The sequence below is a fragment of the Heliconius melpomene genome, chromosome 11 (assembly GCF_056956725.1).
Source record: "Heliconius melpomene rosina isolate 202511_hmr_F chromosome 11, ASM5695672v1, whole genome shotgun sequence".
Lineage (NCBI taxonomy): Eukaryota > Metazoa > Arthropoda > Insecta > Lepidoptera > Nymphalidae > Heliconius > Heliconius melpomene.
In genome coordinates this window covers 6219702-6236616 of record NC_140399.1, presented here as the reverse complement: position 1 = coordinate 6236616, position 16915 = coordinate 6219702, and the positions used below count along the sequence as shown (strand labels likewise).

General features: G+C 34.1%; 3 protein-coding genes across 4 annotated transcripts; 1 reads left to right on the top strand and 2 right to left on the bottom strand.

Annotated features, from left to right (window-relative positions):
• Positions 1-148: 148 nt before the first annotated feature.
• Positions 149-5590, bottom strand: IntS8 (integrator complex subunit 8). Its single transcript, XM_085193041.1, has 9 exons — positions 5297-5590; positions 5014-5217; positions 4820-4917; positions 4340-4470; positions 2621-4211; positions 2087-2249; positions 1609-1954; positions 1032-1275; positions 149-598 (listed from the first exon to the last, which is right to left on the bottom strand). Exons 1-9 carry the CDS (start codon positions 5412-5414, stop codon positions 359-361), a joined length of 3135 nt encoding a protein of 1044 aa, XP_085049167.1. The 5' UTR covers positions 5415-5590; the 3' UTR covers positions 149-358.
• Positions 5591-7333: 1743 nt separating this feature from the next.
• On the top strand, positions 7334-9783 carry LOC146534611 (lipopolysaccharide-induced tumor necrosis factor-alpha factor homolog). The gene is made up of 3 exons (XM_085192918.1): positions 7334-7546; positions 8438-8627; positions 9611-9783. Coding segments are annotated over exons 1-3 (306 nt in total). The 5' UTR covers positions 7334-7545; the 3' UTR covers positions 9726-9783.
• Positions 9784-10353: 570 nt separating this feature from the next.
• LOC146534610 (lipopolysaccharide-induced tumor necrosis factor-alpha factor homolog) lies at positions 10354-16757 on the bottom strand. 2 transcript variants are annotated; one of them, XM_085192917.1, is made up of 3 exons: positions 16570-16757; positions 12766-13054; positions 10354-11587 (listed from the first exon to the last, which is right to left on the bottom strand). In XM_085192917.1, coding segments are annotated over exons 1-3 (396 nt in total). In that variant the 5' UTR covers positions 16571-16757; the 3' UTR covers positions 10354-11481. The 2 variants fall into 2 exon arrangements, with proteins under 2 accessions (XP_085049043.1, XP_085049042.1); XM_085192916.1 differs by lacking the exon at positions 16570-16757 and adding an exon at positions 15069-15323.
• Positions 16758-16915: the final 158 nt, after the last annotated feature.

Genomic DNA, 16915 nt, shown 5'->3' with positions numbered 1-16915 from the left:
GGCTGTTTCATTTTGTACGACATGATTATTTTTAAAGTTACGCAGTATAGATTCTAATCAAGTAATCTCTTCTTTTTATTATTATTTGACAAATTCCGGTAGGTATATACAAAACAATATAAAAAATTAAAAATTAAACCAAAACCAATATCATATATAAAAATATTTATTCTCTTTCTAAACAAGGAAGCAAGCAATTATTTTAATTTTTTTTCTCTGAGAATAAAATAAAGGGCGACGCCCCTCAATGCCTTAAAAATTGATCGATAAGTGGGGCACGGATTGATTTAATGATCAATCTTGTGATCGCAACACTAAATACCACAACCAAACAACTGAACTGCTCATAAATATTTATTCAAGCAACATATTGATTAGTCAACGCGCGCAAGAGCCTCGCACGTCGCACTGCGCCCGCCTCGCGCTGTATGTCCTCGCTGTTGTTGGCGTTCAGCTCGAGCGCGCCGGCCGCCCGCACAGCACGCGCGCGTCTTCCGCCCTCCCCGCGGCGCGCGTGCATCGCGACCGCCACCTCGAGCAGCGTGCCGTCCCACAGGCACGCGTAGTATCCGTCCATCGCGTCCGCCGCGTTACATGTCTGTGTATAAACGTGTGTAGATATTATATTAGTGTGTTCTCTGGCGCACCCTAGGAGGGAGAGTAGTATCAAACAGAACAGTTTTTTAATTTTTGCAAAACAGTTTTTTGATACAACCTTAAAAAATAAATCAGCTTTACGCTGTATCCCACACACAACAGGGTAGGCAGAGGAAACTTAGTGTTAAGACACTCCGTTCCCCACTTTCCACCTAAATCTAGAAGCATTGTGTGCTGAGCAGCGGAACTCAATGCCGCGGTTTGCCTCGATACCAGGGCGAAGAAATGGAAATATAAAATTAGATAAATATTACATTCCCTCAAGTGGAAAACAAGCCACAATCAGCCTATCTTACAGTCACATTTTGTGTCCCTGCGTCACGACTGGCCTCAATACAACCGTTGTATACAACCTTAATCTACTTAAACCCTACCTTCTCAGCCAAACATTTGAAAGCCGTCACATAATCAGGTTCCTCAGGCAACTGACAGAGGGCCACTGCCTGGGTAGGCGCGGCGAGGGCCTGACAGCATCTGGCAGCTCTCCGTGCCAGGCTGCCTTCATCAGGTGATCGCTTGGCAAAGTGCCAAGTAGCAGCCGTTAAAGCGCATAAGTAACGACGTAGAGCCGCTGCCCAACGACCGCTTGCCATTTCTACGTCACCGTATAAACGAAGCCTAAAAATGTAGATTTACTTGTTAATGGTATTATATTAGATATATATTTTTAACATATTTAAAATGGTAATCCACACACTCGAGAAAGAAATTATTATTATATATATTTGAATATCATCGGGACTCGAACCTGCGTCTCTTAGAAACGTATTTTATTACGCAAGAAGCTACGCCGAAATTTATATGAGCTTGCCACATTCATAATTTATAGAGATTGATATATTAAAAAATATTTGAATTATAAATTTTATCGATTCAGCCGTTTTCTTTCAACCTGCGCCGGACTCTCAGTGGTTTATACGCAAAAAATAAAAAAAATAAAATTTTACTTACCATGATGTGTTATAGGGATAAAGTTTCAAACTCCTTTCTAGTAAATCTGTCAAAGACTCCAATACTTGTTTTATATTATAATTATTTATGTTGGAAATGTTCGAAGGCCATAAGCTTGTATATTCTACCACTAGTTCTAAAGAACTGTCATCAATGGTGAGGAGGTTATGGATTCTAGCGAGTAAGGACATCATCACACTGACTGCAAGTGGTTCTCGCAGTGTGGAGAGGAACGTATTGAATGCGTTACGCGCTTCAGCGTTTGAAGAATCCCGTGAATGTGAAGGTGCCCCGCCGGCTGAACGTTTTACTCCACCATTCGATCCAATACTAAATATTGAGAGGGCTGAAATTTTTAAGAAAGTTTAGTTTTAATTATGAATTATTAATGAACGTATACAGAAATACAACGGATCGAAATCAGGAACACTAAATGGCCGCATATAATTCACATTGGTATATATAAGAATATTCTTACCAAAGTCCCACAATGGCCTGGGGAACTTTCTAGCAGCTTTCCCCCTTTGCAGTTCAAAGCACGCGGCGCACAAAGCCGCAGCGACTTCTCCCGGTCCGTTGACTACACTAGCGCCCTCCCACTCACATGCATTCACTAGGCATGTCCAACAAGCTTCGATTACCTGGTTTTGAGTTCTCTTGTATAATTCATGTATGTTGAATTGATTATTTGTTTATTAAGCTTCACACCGTATCTTGCATGTAGCAGGGTAGACAGAGGACAGAGTAGAGTCATAGTGTTAAGACACTCCGCTGCCCACGTTTCAGCCGAGGAGGCTGGAGGCTTTGCGAGTTGAGCGGTCAAACTCAAAATTGCCTCGACACCAGAGTGAAATAATGAAAATACTAAATATTTCACAGTGCCTGTGCACCACATCTGCACTATGTATAGGAAAGAAAACAAGGAAGGTGGTAAACGAAAAAATATTAAAATAACAATAATAAATCTGATCAATAATGAATCTAAATAAGTAAAATAATAAATTTGACTTACTTGAGGTCGAGGTATAATGTTATCTCCTGAAGTGGCTGCTGCTATGCATGCTTTGCTTTTATTTGCTAACGCGGGCAAGTTCATTCGGTGATGAGGCCACTCGGTTAGCACTACATTTAACTGTAGATACAGAACTTCCCACGACAACTGGCGACAAAGACGGTACAGTGTTGGGTCAGATCCACTGCCTAATTGGCTTCTCGCTTCTCCTTCCAAAACTGAAAGTAGGGAAAGAGCAGTTCGCGCACATCCTGCCTCCGCTCGAGCCCTCGCAGCACCAGACACGATATAACCAAAATCTTGCAAAAAACCTCGAGGCAAAGAGATCAGAGCATTCCCTAAACTCCCTGGAGGTTTCCACGACGGACTTATTTTCCACAAAGGTGAAGAAGGCGCCATAGTAGCTAGTTTCACTAAACACATGCGTACATCATCCGCTGTGGAAGCCTCTATGAGACGTTTCTTTAATTTTCCCATCTCAAGTTCAGGCACAGGCTTAAACTCAAAATCGGGAGTCTCCCAATCATCAGTCAACAATTCTCTAGGAATATCCATTGTTTCATCATCACTATTATTTGGATCATTTAGTATTTCACTATACTGTGTGTTAGATATTAATTTCTTTCTTATAGTATGAGCTGATTCACCAACATATTTTTTTAGATAATCTTCCATTTTGTCGAATGGTATTTTACATTGTGATGTGGCCAAATGCAGGAAGAAAACTTTAAGATTTTCCCAATCGTCATCTGACAAATTGGACATTACAACCGGAGCGAGAGCCCACAACAGCAAATCAAAAAATTTTACACCTAAAGTTTTGAATTTATTTAAAAAATCTGGATGGGTAGAAGGAATTCCACCTTCTAAAGCATATCTGACTGCATTAAGTGCTGATACTCTGTTTAAGAGATCCCGAGCTACTGTAAACGCTCCACTCGAAGCAGAGCCTTGTATATCTAATTCAACAACCTCTCTGTGGACCATTGGTATTTCTCGCGCCAAATTATCTGCTTGCAGAATGGCTATTATTCCCGTATAGTGATTAGCGACAGATTCTTGAAGTTTCTGCAAAAGAGTTGGCTCCTCATTTAACACTTCATAACCGAGATTCAATGCTCTTATGTAGCCTAAAATATAATCTTTATTAACACTTGCATAGTAGAAATTACCCCAAGGCATTGTATAGTTTTTTCCGTAACCCATATTGGATACTTCTTTTTCAAGAAGGTTCATATTTTCTCTGCAACCAAGAATATGCTGTTTGGCTAAATCATGTTGGCCATAAAAGAAATAATTATAGCAAAGATCAAAATGTATTTGCATAGCTAACTCATATTGACTTATTACAAAGTCTCCAGCATTCCAGTCGTGATTTAAATCATTGGAGTCTTCTGTTAAATGAGCAAATGTTTCCATGATGGGAATCTTAATTCTTTTTGGCTCTCTCCGGCCTAGTACAGTGTCATATAATGATAATACACTATCTAGATATCTTATACTATGTATTCTGGATGATTCACACATTCGTAAAATCTTTTCAAAATTCTGATTCATTGGATTAAAGGTACCATCTCCAGGGATACCAGGTCTGAAATATGAAATTTATAATATATTGAAACAAAAGATATATAATAGAGGTTATAGTTTATATTTCTTATAAGTTACGCTCTTATGGTTAATCTATATAAAAATTAATTTCATTAATAAAGTACTTACATGTGTACAAAGGCCAGTTTTGGTGATTTTGAATACAAAGCAGCTTTCACTGGGAACCGAAGTACCCATCTATGATATAAAGTTAGGGCAAATTGTATTTGTGGTTTTTGTAAAAGTTCTGGAGCTGTTTCCTAGTGAAAATATATACAACAGAATAAGACATACAATATTGCAATATTTTTTGTTTTATACTTCTCCTACATATGGCAGGGAAAACAGAGGGAAACTAATGTTAAGATACTTGTTTCACTGTATTGACTGGCAGAATTCAATACTATCTAAAAATGTTTGTTGTCTTTAATTCAACATCAAACTAGGGCTGGAGTCCTCCAGCTATTTCTATTTATCTATGGACATAGAGACAGGAAAAAAATACTCCTAAGCTCTCCACAATGCCTAATTTTATGGTAGGCTACATTTTTGTATTTTGATGTTAGACATGTTAAAATCATCTAATATAAATAAAGTAAGTTTACTTACCTGGGGTGGCACAGAATACATTGTATCTGAAGCCATATATACTAGATCTTGCATTAGATGCTGTTGAGTTTGTGGAGGAAGTTTAACTTCAAATACATCTAAAATAAAACACAAACATAAAAAAGGGTTAACAATATATTATAATTAATTTAAAAAAATATATTATGTTATTTTATACATTACATACTGCATACCTAAATTCCAATTTATAGTTGATGCTACCTTCAAAGCAAGAATTTTCAAAGCCAGTTGTTTACGAGTGAGTGGTGTAGGTGTAGTAGTGGCTGGAGGGCTAGGTGGTGCATCAACATCAACCACTCTTTCACTTGTTGGTTTTGAGTTAGCATTTTTAGAGTCCACAGTCAGAAATTCTTCGATTAAATCACATGCTGAAGGTTCTGTCAAAATCAGTTGTATTAAAATAACCGTAAAGGACGATTTAGAACACAATATTTATGGTTTTCAAAACGATTATACCTGGGTTCGCCTTCGATAAATGCTTTTTTAGTAAATTGGGATCTAATAAAAATTCAAACCACAACACTGTATCAGGAGATATGGGGACTGTGCCCGGCCTAAGCAAATCTACATCCATCTGGACAATATGTGTACTACATACACAACTGTGTTTGGAATTTATTTATATATTATCAAGTTGGTTCCAAATGATATAATGTTATAAACGATTAAAGAAACATATTATTCGGCCTTCATAGTATTTACTATTTATTTGATTGTTTTTACAATTTTGACAACTGTCACACATACTAAATGTCAAATACTTTCTTAAGATAATAATTGCCATACATTCTCAAAATATTTGAATTTGTGTTTATCGATTTTTTAATTTCAGATACCGTTAATGGGGTAGGTAAAAATGGAAAAATATCTTGAGTATCTATATATATTATTATATATTGCACTTAGTTTTATTTGTTCAAATTAATATATTCTCCTTAAAAGCTTAAAAAACGAATTAAATTCCTAAACACCACAGCCGAAAATTTGTTGACTTAAATTATTAAAACAACTCATAAAAATCGCTTTGTCAATTCTAATTAAAATATTATATCTAGTTTCAGAAAGACAGACTTGTTACTATTAGTTTTTGAATGTATCTTTTATTACTTAATTATAGGAATTCAGTATTCAAATTGTTATTTTTTGAGTTGTAACTTGATAAGTACTTAATTATAACATTGTAATAATTTTCTTCGCTCAGAATTTCAACTTTTTGAGTTGCGTTTTTTAAATAAATCATTCTAAGCCTAAAGAGACCATAGGGATCAGTGTCCCTAAGGTCCCTATAAAGATTTTATTTTCATGATATAGAGTAATTATAGTTAGGATTTTTTTTACTGTTACCCTGGATTTCTTATATTTTTATTTTTATTTTATACAGATTTTGGTAAATAAGTTTAACATCTTCCACATTCCCTTCGAAAGTGTGAATTTCTTTAACTTATAAAAGAAGATGAACATGTGTTGATAAGAAGATAATATAATATTAGGTAATGCAGATATTTTACCTTGACAAAAATTGCCAAATACAACTTGAGAAATACAAGCGAACACTATTGATACAAAGGTTTTACAATTGATATATGTTGATGACATTAACTAAAATACTTCAGTTCATATAAAAACTGAACGATGTGGGTCGTGAAATTACAACTTTAAAAAAAATCTTCTTCACGCTGTATCCCGCACACAACAGGGTAGGCAGAGGAAACCTAGTGTTACAGACACTCTGTTCCCCACTTTCTGCCTAATTCTGGGGGCAAAGCGTGTTAAGTGGCAGAACTCAATGCCGCGCTTTGCGTAGACACCAGAGCGAAGAAATGGAAATATGAACCTAAATAAATATTTGACTTCCTAGAGTGGTAATCGAACCCGCAACCGTCGCGTTACACTCAAACCCTCGTGCCGCTGCGCCACAACGGCCTCATATAAACCACCGGCACCGGTCCGGTCTCAGCTCCTCGTATAAGGTACTTACTTATAAAAGGTGGAACTTAACAAAAATAAAGTCAGTGAGCTTTGGATTTACTTAATTTTGGACAAAAATTACTCCATGTCCATCTTTAAAGAAATTTAGCTAATTAAAAATACAGTTCATTGTTTGCTATTAACAGGCCAAACTAAGACCTACATATATTGTGAGATAACAACATCTAAGACGCCTAGTATATAATTGGGCATCTTAGATGAATTTATAAAGATTTGTTTAAATATGGCATAAGTTGCTACCTGTAAGTACTTACTATAATTATTAAAAAAAAATAAGATTCAAAATTATGTTTTTTACCCAAAGATCGTAGATGATATAATAATTTTTTTATGTAAGTAAGTACTTATATTTTGCTATATAAAAAATTTACATTAATAAATGCAATTATGCTGGAATTTTTTTCTTTATAAAGGATTACACTAACTCGGTGGCACTTGATCTATTCTGTTATCTACGTACCTGATAACACATTGAGTATCGACATGCTAGCTCTTATCATGTTATTGACAAATAGTAAGTAAAGCGACGTTGTCCGTCGTAAAATATACCAACAATTATAGATTCTAGCACTGTCTAATGGAACTGAGTAGAAAATAGTGTAAATATTTTTGTTGTGTTAGCCGTAATAATTCTAAATTATTTAATAAATAAATGAAATTAACTGTGATAATTTGCTGATTAACAGTCCTTGTGATTAAAGTAATTGTACTGTACAAGTAAGTTTTTATTGTTAATATTTTATCATTAGAACTTATATTATTTATGATATAATAATGACCCATTAGCGTCAAAAAGATTTTTGTAACGGTAAAAAATAGGTTTTATTTTATTCTAAAATAGGTACTGTGGTCTTTTCAACATAGGCATAATATCTTTTAACATTTAATAAGATAGAGAAATCGATAAGTATACTTAAACTCGAAAAAGTAAAATCGTGTCTGTATATGCAAGATGTACTCGTATAAGAACATTGGTAGCATTTAAAAATTAATAAATCACAATGATTTTTAAGATTTTTTAATGTTTGTCTGTGCATTTGTTGATGTTTATATCAGAAGCTGCTTAACCAATTTAATTGCCGTTTTCACTATTGTATTTTGGCGTACCTCTAAAACTAAACTAGAACTTGAGGCTAAAACTTCACTCGAACGGGCGAAGCCGCCAGCAGGTCGCTAGTATGCAAATAAAAACACGACGGGCAACTATTAACTATTTAAATCATAGCTTTCTATTTTTATAACTTATTCGAAATTCTGTTAAATTCAATGAACAATACGCACAATATAAAATAAAAAAAAAATGAATAAATTTACAATTCCAAAAGATTTCATAATGAATGTTTTTCATTGATGATGATTGACGCCATTAGTATCTAAATTTTTTTGATACTTTCGTAATCCACACTCTTCATTTGTTCTTATTCATTTACTTATTTATTTTATTGTCTTTCATGTTTAATGTGTTTGAATCCGCTGGATTCAAAGGTCACAGGACCGGACGGAGTGGCGAGAATTAGGGGAGGCCTATGTCCAACAGTAGACGTTGAAAGGCTGATGGATGGAGGGATGGATGGAATGTGTTTTTTTATTTTATTCTAACATTTTTAGTGGAAAACAATTCGTATCATCAAATTGTACAAAACAATGAAGTGTGCATTGAAATGGATTTGTTGCAAGTGGGCTCAGAGCCTGTAGGCATGCGATGTCATTACTGTCAAGAAGATATCATGACCACAGCTCACTACAGGAGTACTGCTATAACACATATCTTAGCTGTAGTATTAGGCCTATTTTTCTGGTAAGTAAATAACTACTTATTAAAATTATGCACAAAACTACTAGCTTTAACTACTAAATTTGATGCCTGTCCTAGCGCAGGAACACAAGCGTATGACTGTAAACACGATAGGTAGTGGGTTCAATTTTCACTCAACCAAATTAAATATTTAATACGTTCTCTTTTTATACGTTCGGGTGTCGAGGCAAAGCGGCGTTGAGGTCCGCGACTAAACACGCAACGTCTTTAGAATTCTGCGGAAAGTGGGGAGCGGAGTGCCTCAACATTCGGCTTTCTCTGCCTATCCTGCTACATGCGGGATAAAGCGTGAAACTATTACATAATATATTAGGTACGATTCTTGTTTATTAGCATTGCATTTATCTACCATCTAATTGGACATGACTGACTGATGTTGCAACGTTGTTAATATTATTCATTAGTTTCAGCATTGTATTAATATCTGACATAATAATGTTGGCGCGGTGGGTCGTTGCTTTATACCACGTAAACTGCACGCGATTTTTTAGTTATGGATTCGATTCCCAGTGAGACAAAGTGTAGTTTCGAGTTCAGATACTTAACATACTCTGTCTTTATATACTGTCGAGAATATACGAAGTTAAAAATATTAATAATTTAAAAAAGCAATTTGAAGTGCTATGTTGTATATCCTGATATATCCTGAAAATAGTAGGCTAGGCAGAGGGAACCTAATGTTTAATCTGTTTGCTTTAATAAATTTACGTTCCTCATTCTCCACCGAATTGTCTTATCACCGTACTTTACTTCTAGCCAGAGCGAAGAAATCCAAAATATTAAATATTTCATTCCCTCGAATAGGAACGAGTGGGAACTATGGGTTCCCACCTATCGCGCTAACAATCGCACGCGTGTGCGACTGCGCCAGGGCTTGCGCATATTTACATAATAATCGTCTACCGTGTACAGTCGACAGTTAGTTTAATAAGGTTAACTAATTATAGGATATTTTACATTTACAGGTGGTTGTGCTGTTGTATATTGCCGTACGTGACGAAAAGGTGGAAGAACGTGGAGCACTACTGCCCTAATTGCCGTCGATATTTAGGAGTTTATACTAGGAAATCTATTATTTAGATGTTTATTATTAAATATAAAAATAGTAAGATAAAAGAATTTTACAATAGAGTATTTTTGTGACCTAAGTAAATAAATAGTGAGTCCTAAGTAAATAAATAAATATAAATATAAAGTATGAATACAGCGTTTCAAGCCATACTACTAGCTGTGAGTCTCACACAGGAAAAATCAATTAATTTAGTAATATATAATAATATATTTGTGCTGTCAGTCAACATGGGTCGTGATGTTCGGAAAATGTAGAATGTTTTAAATAATTTCAACTAATTTGCATTATATCAATGTCATTTAAATGGTTTTATTTATTATAGAGCACTAAAATGGCATCTATATTAGTAAATAAGTTTAAAAATTAGTTACAAGTCTATACATTGCTAATTTAATTGTAACAGTCTGTTGCCAATAGGGAAAACGTACTTTTTACGTAAATTGGTTTATATTTAATTTTACATTAAACTCTATAATTAATATAGATTATTTTAGGTAAACATTTATTGAAGTAATATATTTTATTTTATTAAGTAATATTAGTAATTAGTATTTTAGTAAGTATTTTACCCCCGAGCAAAATGTACTTGACAAACTTGTAAGATAAGTTGAATATGAATGTATAAATAAAACAATGTTTCGAAAAAATTATAGATAAGATTTATTTATGTAGAAATACTTCGATAAAAATATAAAATATATCACAGAAAAGTAATTAATATTTTTATACGAAAACGCATGTAGAACAATAACATATATTATAGAACTTCCCAGCAATATATGCATACATATTACATAGGTAGGTTGTAAGGTCTTCCAAGGCCCAAGCAATAAACTCGCCAAAATTAAAATGCAATGTTTTAAATAACTTTAACTATTTTAATTTTAGCGGTTTAATTAAAATTACTGTTTATGAGAAGTAATAGAGAATATAATTTTTTTTTCAAAGATGTTACAAATATATCGTCTTTAATTTCATTATCCTAGAATATCCCTGTTTCCTTTTATAAAATCGAATAATTAAATAAAATTAGGTCTACATATAAAATAGAGAAAAAATACAAAAAATGTTTCTTTTTAATAAAATATTATAAAAAAGTATTGACACATGAACAATATGATTTGCTATGCATATGTATATCTAAGTATAGACATTTCAATGTAAAACTGAACTTACAAACAAACAAATAGGGAATTACAATGACATATAAATAGCATCAACAAAAAATATATAACAAATAATAGATAAATATTACAATTGTTTTAAGAACATAACGCAAAAATATCTATCTGTCTATATTTCTATTAAACTGTTTATAACTGGAAACAAGTATATTAAAGGCAGTTTGGATAGGAGATCATAAGAGATTAAAAAATATATTTTAATTTTTCGGGGAGTTTCAATACAAGCGTCACAGCCATTTTTTTGACATTCCATTGAGTTCTGGATGAAATCTGAATGAAGTGACATAACACTTCTAAGAACAGATAAATCAAAATCGTCTGATATCAATTTGAGGCAAATTCATTTCCTTTTCGAATTCGATTTAAAATTGTATTATTTATCTGTTATATATATTTTTTGCTGATGCTATTTTCTGCTGTAACGTTTCCTGAATGACAAATGACAAACTACATGTTATTATAATTACACTTATTTGAAGGTTTCTAAGTATATTTACTTAAATATATATTATTTCTAATAGTTCAATAAATTTCAAAAAGAATTGTTAAGACTAAACGTTATTCAGATCAGGCGTGGGCTCTAGGACGGCATGTGAGACCCTATAAAGGCACTGCATTGTGGGCAATAGTGGTTTGCAGTTTTACACGACTTCATACAGTATGGCACGAAGCACCCGCAACAGCACCTGAAATGAAAAGATGATTACTATTAATACAAATTATAATTAGAATTACCATTAATAAAAAAAAAATCACAACTAACTAAAGAAAAAGATTTACATGGAATATTTCTTACGTTTACGTTACGTTACGTACTTACGTCTTTATTGTTTTAATTTTCTATGTAATTTTTTTTCAATTTAAATAAAAAATGGTTCAATTTTCACTTGATTTTTAAAGGAACAATTTTTATTATTAATAGTACAATTACTTCTCCATTGTCTTTTTCTTGCATGGTTTCTTATTGCACAAGAAATAAAATATTGTAATGATGAACGGAGCGGAGCAGCTTCCGCATTAACTAGGTGAGTACAACCTATTTATTATGCATATATATTCTCAGTGATTCATAGAATTAAAAAAAAAATCGTTTCGAAGCTAGAATATATAATATAGTTTCCGAATAAGATTGTTTTTATGTGGCAATAAACTTATTACATTGAATCAGCTTCACGCTATATCCCGCACACAGCAGGGTAGGCAGAGGGAACCTAGTGTTAAGGCACTCCGTTCCCCACTTTCTGCCGAATTCTGGAGGCATTGCGTGTTGAGTGGCGCAACTAAACGCCGCGCCTTCTTAACACCAGAACGAAGAATGAAATATATAAATATAAATAAATATTTAATTGAACTGAACGCTGCGCTTTGCCTCGACACCAGAGCGAAGAAATGGAAATATAAACGTAAATAAATATTTCACATCCTCAAGTGGGGGTCGAACCCACAACCGTCACGTTACAGTCACACCCTTGTGCCGCTGCGCCACGACGACCTCAATGGCCTCAATGGCCTTATTACATTAACGATATATTATAAACTACCTACATATATACTATGTGAGTCACTAGATGAGTTTGAGGTTTTTCAAGATATAAGATGTGATGATATTGATATTGTAAAATACATTATAAATAATGGTTGCCTTACTTTTTGGCCTTATTTAAGTTGAAATTAAGAAAATTTAATAAAAAAAAATATATCAAAATCAGAATTATATCATGGGTAAGCTATTAGGGCAAGTTCGTCGTATGTATATGAAAATCTCGCACACAGCAAGGCATTGAGAAAGTAGTGTCAAGACACTCCGTTTCCCATTTACTGCCGAATTTTAGAGGCATTGTATGTTGAGTTGAGGTGTACATACCCAGCAAGAACACAAAGGGCCGCAGATATGATATGAGTTCGATTGTTAGATACGTAATCAACCCTCGTTACTATAGATTTGCTGCATGTCGGACACATGGTCCCAGTGGGCCCTGGACCAAGTTTGACGTGGGCCTGTTGCACTGTGGGGTTTCCTGGACTGGACGTGACGACCACTGTGCGAGGAGGCACAACAGGTGCTGAAGGGGCGTCCGCGAAGTATGAAGGCGGTGGTGCTGGGTTAGGTGGCATTTGCTCATACGGTGGCGGCAGTCCCAGTTTGTTTTCCACTGAAATGTATAATAGGAGTCTTGAAAATTTTATTCTCTACAGTCTTTTTTTTTATATTTTTAGGTATACATACCTAAAATATATACAAACAAACTAAAAAATTAAAAGTAAAAATATCTCAATTTTTTGAGCTTCACGCTGTTTATTCTACAGTTGGATAGGCAGAAGGAATCTGGGAACCTAGGGTTAAGACGGCTTTGTTCTCCGCTTTCCACCGAATTCTGAAGACATTTCGTGTTGATTGGCAGTACCTAAGTGGGGATTGAACCTACAACTCGTCGCTTTTACAGTCGTCCTGCTCTACGACTGGCTTCCCATTTTCTTCTTGTATTCATAAATATTAAAACCTCGTTCTTTTACCAAATTTGGGCCTGGAGTCAGTAGATTAACGAAAGAATTTGACGTGATATTAATACAAAAATACAAAAAATCTGTTGCTCTACATCGTCAATGTCGTAACAAGTCTGTAATTATGTTATTTTTCAGCACAACGTTAGCTACAGTTAATCTCTCGCTGTAGGTATGTAATAACATGATTTTTATCTCCAGTGTGTGTGATAGTTATACAGTACTATCAGTTATGATACAATAGAGGCACTAATATGACATCAAACTAATTGTGTAATATTTTAGATGATAATTTTAGATGATTACAATGTCGTGTTAAAAAGTAATTTATCTATTTTTACTGAGAAAAAGGGAATTTTGTGAAACATTCTAAAAAAAAGCAGCGAAAAAAACAATTATTGAATTTAATATTTATATCTGTTAAAAATAATTAAAATATTAATTTAGATTTAGAAGTAAATTGAGACCTATATTAACTAGTGTAAGTTTAATACACAAAAATATATTCGTCTTAGTAAATAAGTCTTAAGGGATTCTCAATTTATTCCTTGCTGAATTCCCCCGATTGGCATAGGAATAATATCACCATAGAATAATATCGCTAACATAGGTATTATAATCACCTACATTTTTGTGGTTTTTCCATATTAAAATACGCGTACGCGTTTAAGTTTAAAATTACATAGACTTCCTATCGCCTAGTACTAGTACCTACCTACTTACCATTTAAATATTGTTTAAAATTTGTGCCTCAAATAATTTTATTTATATGAATTTAAATACAAATAATATGTACTTAATAGGAATAATTTTAAAATAATGAGGTTTAGTTACACCAATCGTGGCCGAGGGACACAAAGTGTAAACGTGATAGTTTGAGGGTTCGATTCCCACTCGTGGAATAGAAATATTTAGTCACGCTCAAAAATGAAGTTTACCTAATATTTATTAATTCCTAGGCATTATGAAGTGTGTTGTGTTGAAAGAACGATTAAAAATTGCAAGAATTATTCAGGGCATATCTAAGCCAAGGTTCATGAAAACGGAAAGCGTTAAAACCAGATTATTTTTTTTATTGTCTTATTTCATTGACTTACTTTGTTTAAAAGAAATAGGCACTTATTGTTAACGTGTACGTTGTATGTAATTATATATAGAACTAATAATTCCATTTGGTAGGTATATTTGAAGCAAATGGCAATGGTTAATTGATATAGTAATTAGACATAAAGACTTCGTTGTAGGTAATATAAATACTATATTATTAATAGTGTTGTTTTTTTTAAAATGCTGTAAGGTCATCGATTTTTCGCAAATATTATAATAAAAACGGTATATACTCGATTCATATTATTTTTTATGATTACAATTTAAATTTCAATTCTTTTGTTTTTTTTTTATAAACAATATTTGTACATTTTAAATATAGATACCTTCTATATAGATAACATTATGTTTTGAAATTAATTTATAAGAATAAGGTCGCGATAGCAAATGTAACTGTATCAATATTTCTTATAAAAATGAGCACATGCTAAGTATTATGAGTAAATTTAAATAATTATTGTAAATTAAGATTATAATAAAAATTGTTAAATAAGACGATTTATTATGAAATAAAGCAAGAAAACTTTAAGATTATGAAATAAAATATTTTTTACTCACTCGTAGCATCCATTGTGTAAAACCAACAACCTTTGCACCGATTTCTTAAAAACTTATATAAATATGAGTAAATTAATACTTCTATATTAAATTAAAGTTCGATTCTTTTAATATTGTTCCTTAACAATCACTATAAAACATTTATATTAAGTTACAAATTAAATTTCTATACTAATGCGTGGAAAACTTGTTTATATGATGACGCCAGAAACTTGTATCGACTGATCAACGAAGTGAATGCACTCTATAGTTCGCGCTGTGGTCTGCGCGCGTTACAACAGAGGCGTGCGGGAGCGAGACAGATGCACCGAGTGAGTGTTAGAAAGAGAAGGAAGACCTGCGCCTGCGTCACTATAAAGTTACCTTTCTACCGTCAACAGTTACAGCGTAGGATTATGTTGATAATTAATAAATAACTCGCAATTCGCGATTGCAAACCAGGTTAGCTAATTCAGCACGTCGCTCGTTGTAGTTAAACGCAGTCACGTAACTTCGTTGTATTGCATTGTCAATACATTTTTACAATTTATAGTATCTGCTCTTTTAGTAAAAATGAAGATGAGGCCAGTCGTGCTCAAGGGCACATAGTGTGACTGTAAAATCAATTGGTAGTGGGTTCGATCCCCATTCGGAGAAATGAAATATTTATTTAAATGTATATACCTACATATAATTTATTTCTTCCCTGTGACCCTGTGATCGCGCGATGTTGAACTCCTTCACTCAACACGCAATGCCTCCAGATTTCGGTGGTAAGTGGGGAACGGAGTGTCTTAACACTACGTTCCCCCTGCCTGTGAAGCCGAGTTATTTTTTTTATTTTAATAAGAATGATTTTTAATACAGCTTTTATGATAGTAGCGTGCAAAATATATTATGTGTGAAGAGCCACGCATACATATTGCTAATTTGAGGACCACACACCGACATATTCTTTGATAACGACTTTAGTACATATCTGTTTATGTTCAGGAAAATAATATTTTTAAATATTGAGACCATTGTGACGTAGTGGCACGAGCGTGTAGCGTAACTATAAACTCGACGATTGTGGGTTCGATTCCCACTCGGAGGAATTACTTATTATATATTAATATCTTCTCTCTGTTGTTTGGAACGGGATGTCTTAATGCTAGCTTCTTTACCAATCCGACGCGACGACTCAATCATCCTCCCAGACAGAACTGTACCTTTAGTTGGTGCTACCTCTGAAAGAGACCTACTTTCAAGTTGTAAGTACGCATACCGTCTTAACTACATATTAGACAATTGATCCTCAAAATTTCAGCTTTGCTAAAATGACGTAGGTCTGGGGCCCTTGGGTCGTAGGCTATTATTGACATAAATTTGAAATCTGGAATATCTAATCTGATTCATGTTAAATGGAAATATTACGAGGAAGTTAATTATAAAGTCCATACGAAGTAATTAAAATGAAATTAATCTAGTAAATAAGAGAAGTTATTTACAGAAATACTGACATCATCATGTCTTTACTTACTTTATTTGATAGATTTGTACGTTGTTGCTGCTGCTTCAGCGACATAAACTTAGACGTGATGTGACACAACATCCACTACAAGAGTTTATTACACCCCCACAGCGCCATCTATTTCGCACATGTTAAATCAAAAATATCATTGGATAGGAACATTCCCTGGATTTATTTTAGTCAGGCGGGAGTCGGTGTCAGTTCGACTGGGACGGGAAGCTACTAGAGGGCAGCGCTGCGACGTCGGGGGCGGAAGGCTGTAGGGGTCGGGGTGCGCGCGCAGGTTACATAACGAGGGGCGCGCGCAGCGGGCGCGGGGTGCGGGGCGCGGGGCGATCGATGCGCGCCCGGGGGG

Coding starts and splice junctions, on each gene's coding strand:
- IntS8 (XM_085193041.1), bottom strand. CDS start 5,414: ATGGATGTAGATTTGCTTAGGCCGGGCACAGTCCCCATATCTCCTGAT. Junction 4,918..5,013: donor AACTATAAATTGGAATTTAG/GTATGCAGTATG, acceptor GTTTTATTTTAG/ATGTATTTGAAGTTAAACTT. Junction 1,955..2,086: donor CAGGCCATTGTGGGACTTTG/GTAAGAATATTC, acceptor TAAAAATTTCAG/CCCTCTCAATATTTAGTATT.
- LOC146534611 (XM_085192918.1), top strand. Junction 8,628..9,610: donor GTATTAGGCCTATTTTTCTG/GTAAGTAAATAA, acceptor TTACATTTACAG/GTGGTTGTGCTGTTGTATAT.
- LOC146534610 (XM_085192916.1), bottom strand. Junction 11,588..12,765: donor GCCCTTTGTGTTCTTGCTGG/GTATGTACACCT, acceptor TTTTCATTTCAG/GTGCTGTTGCGGGTGCTTCG.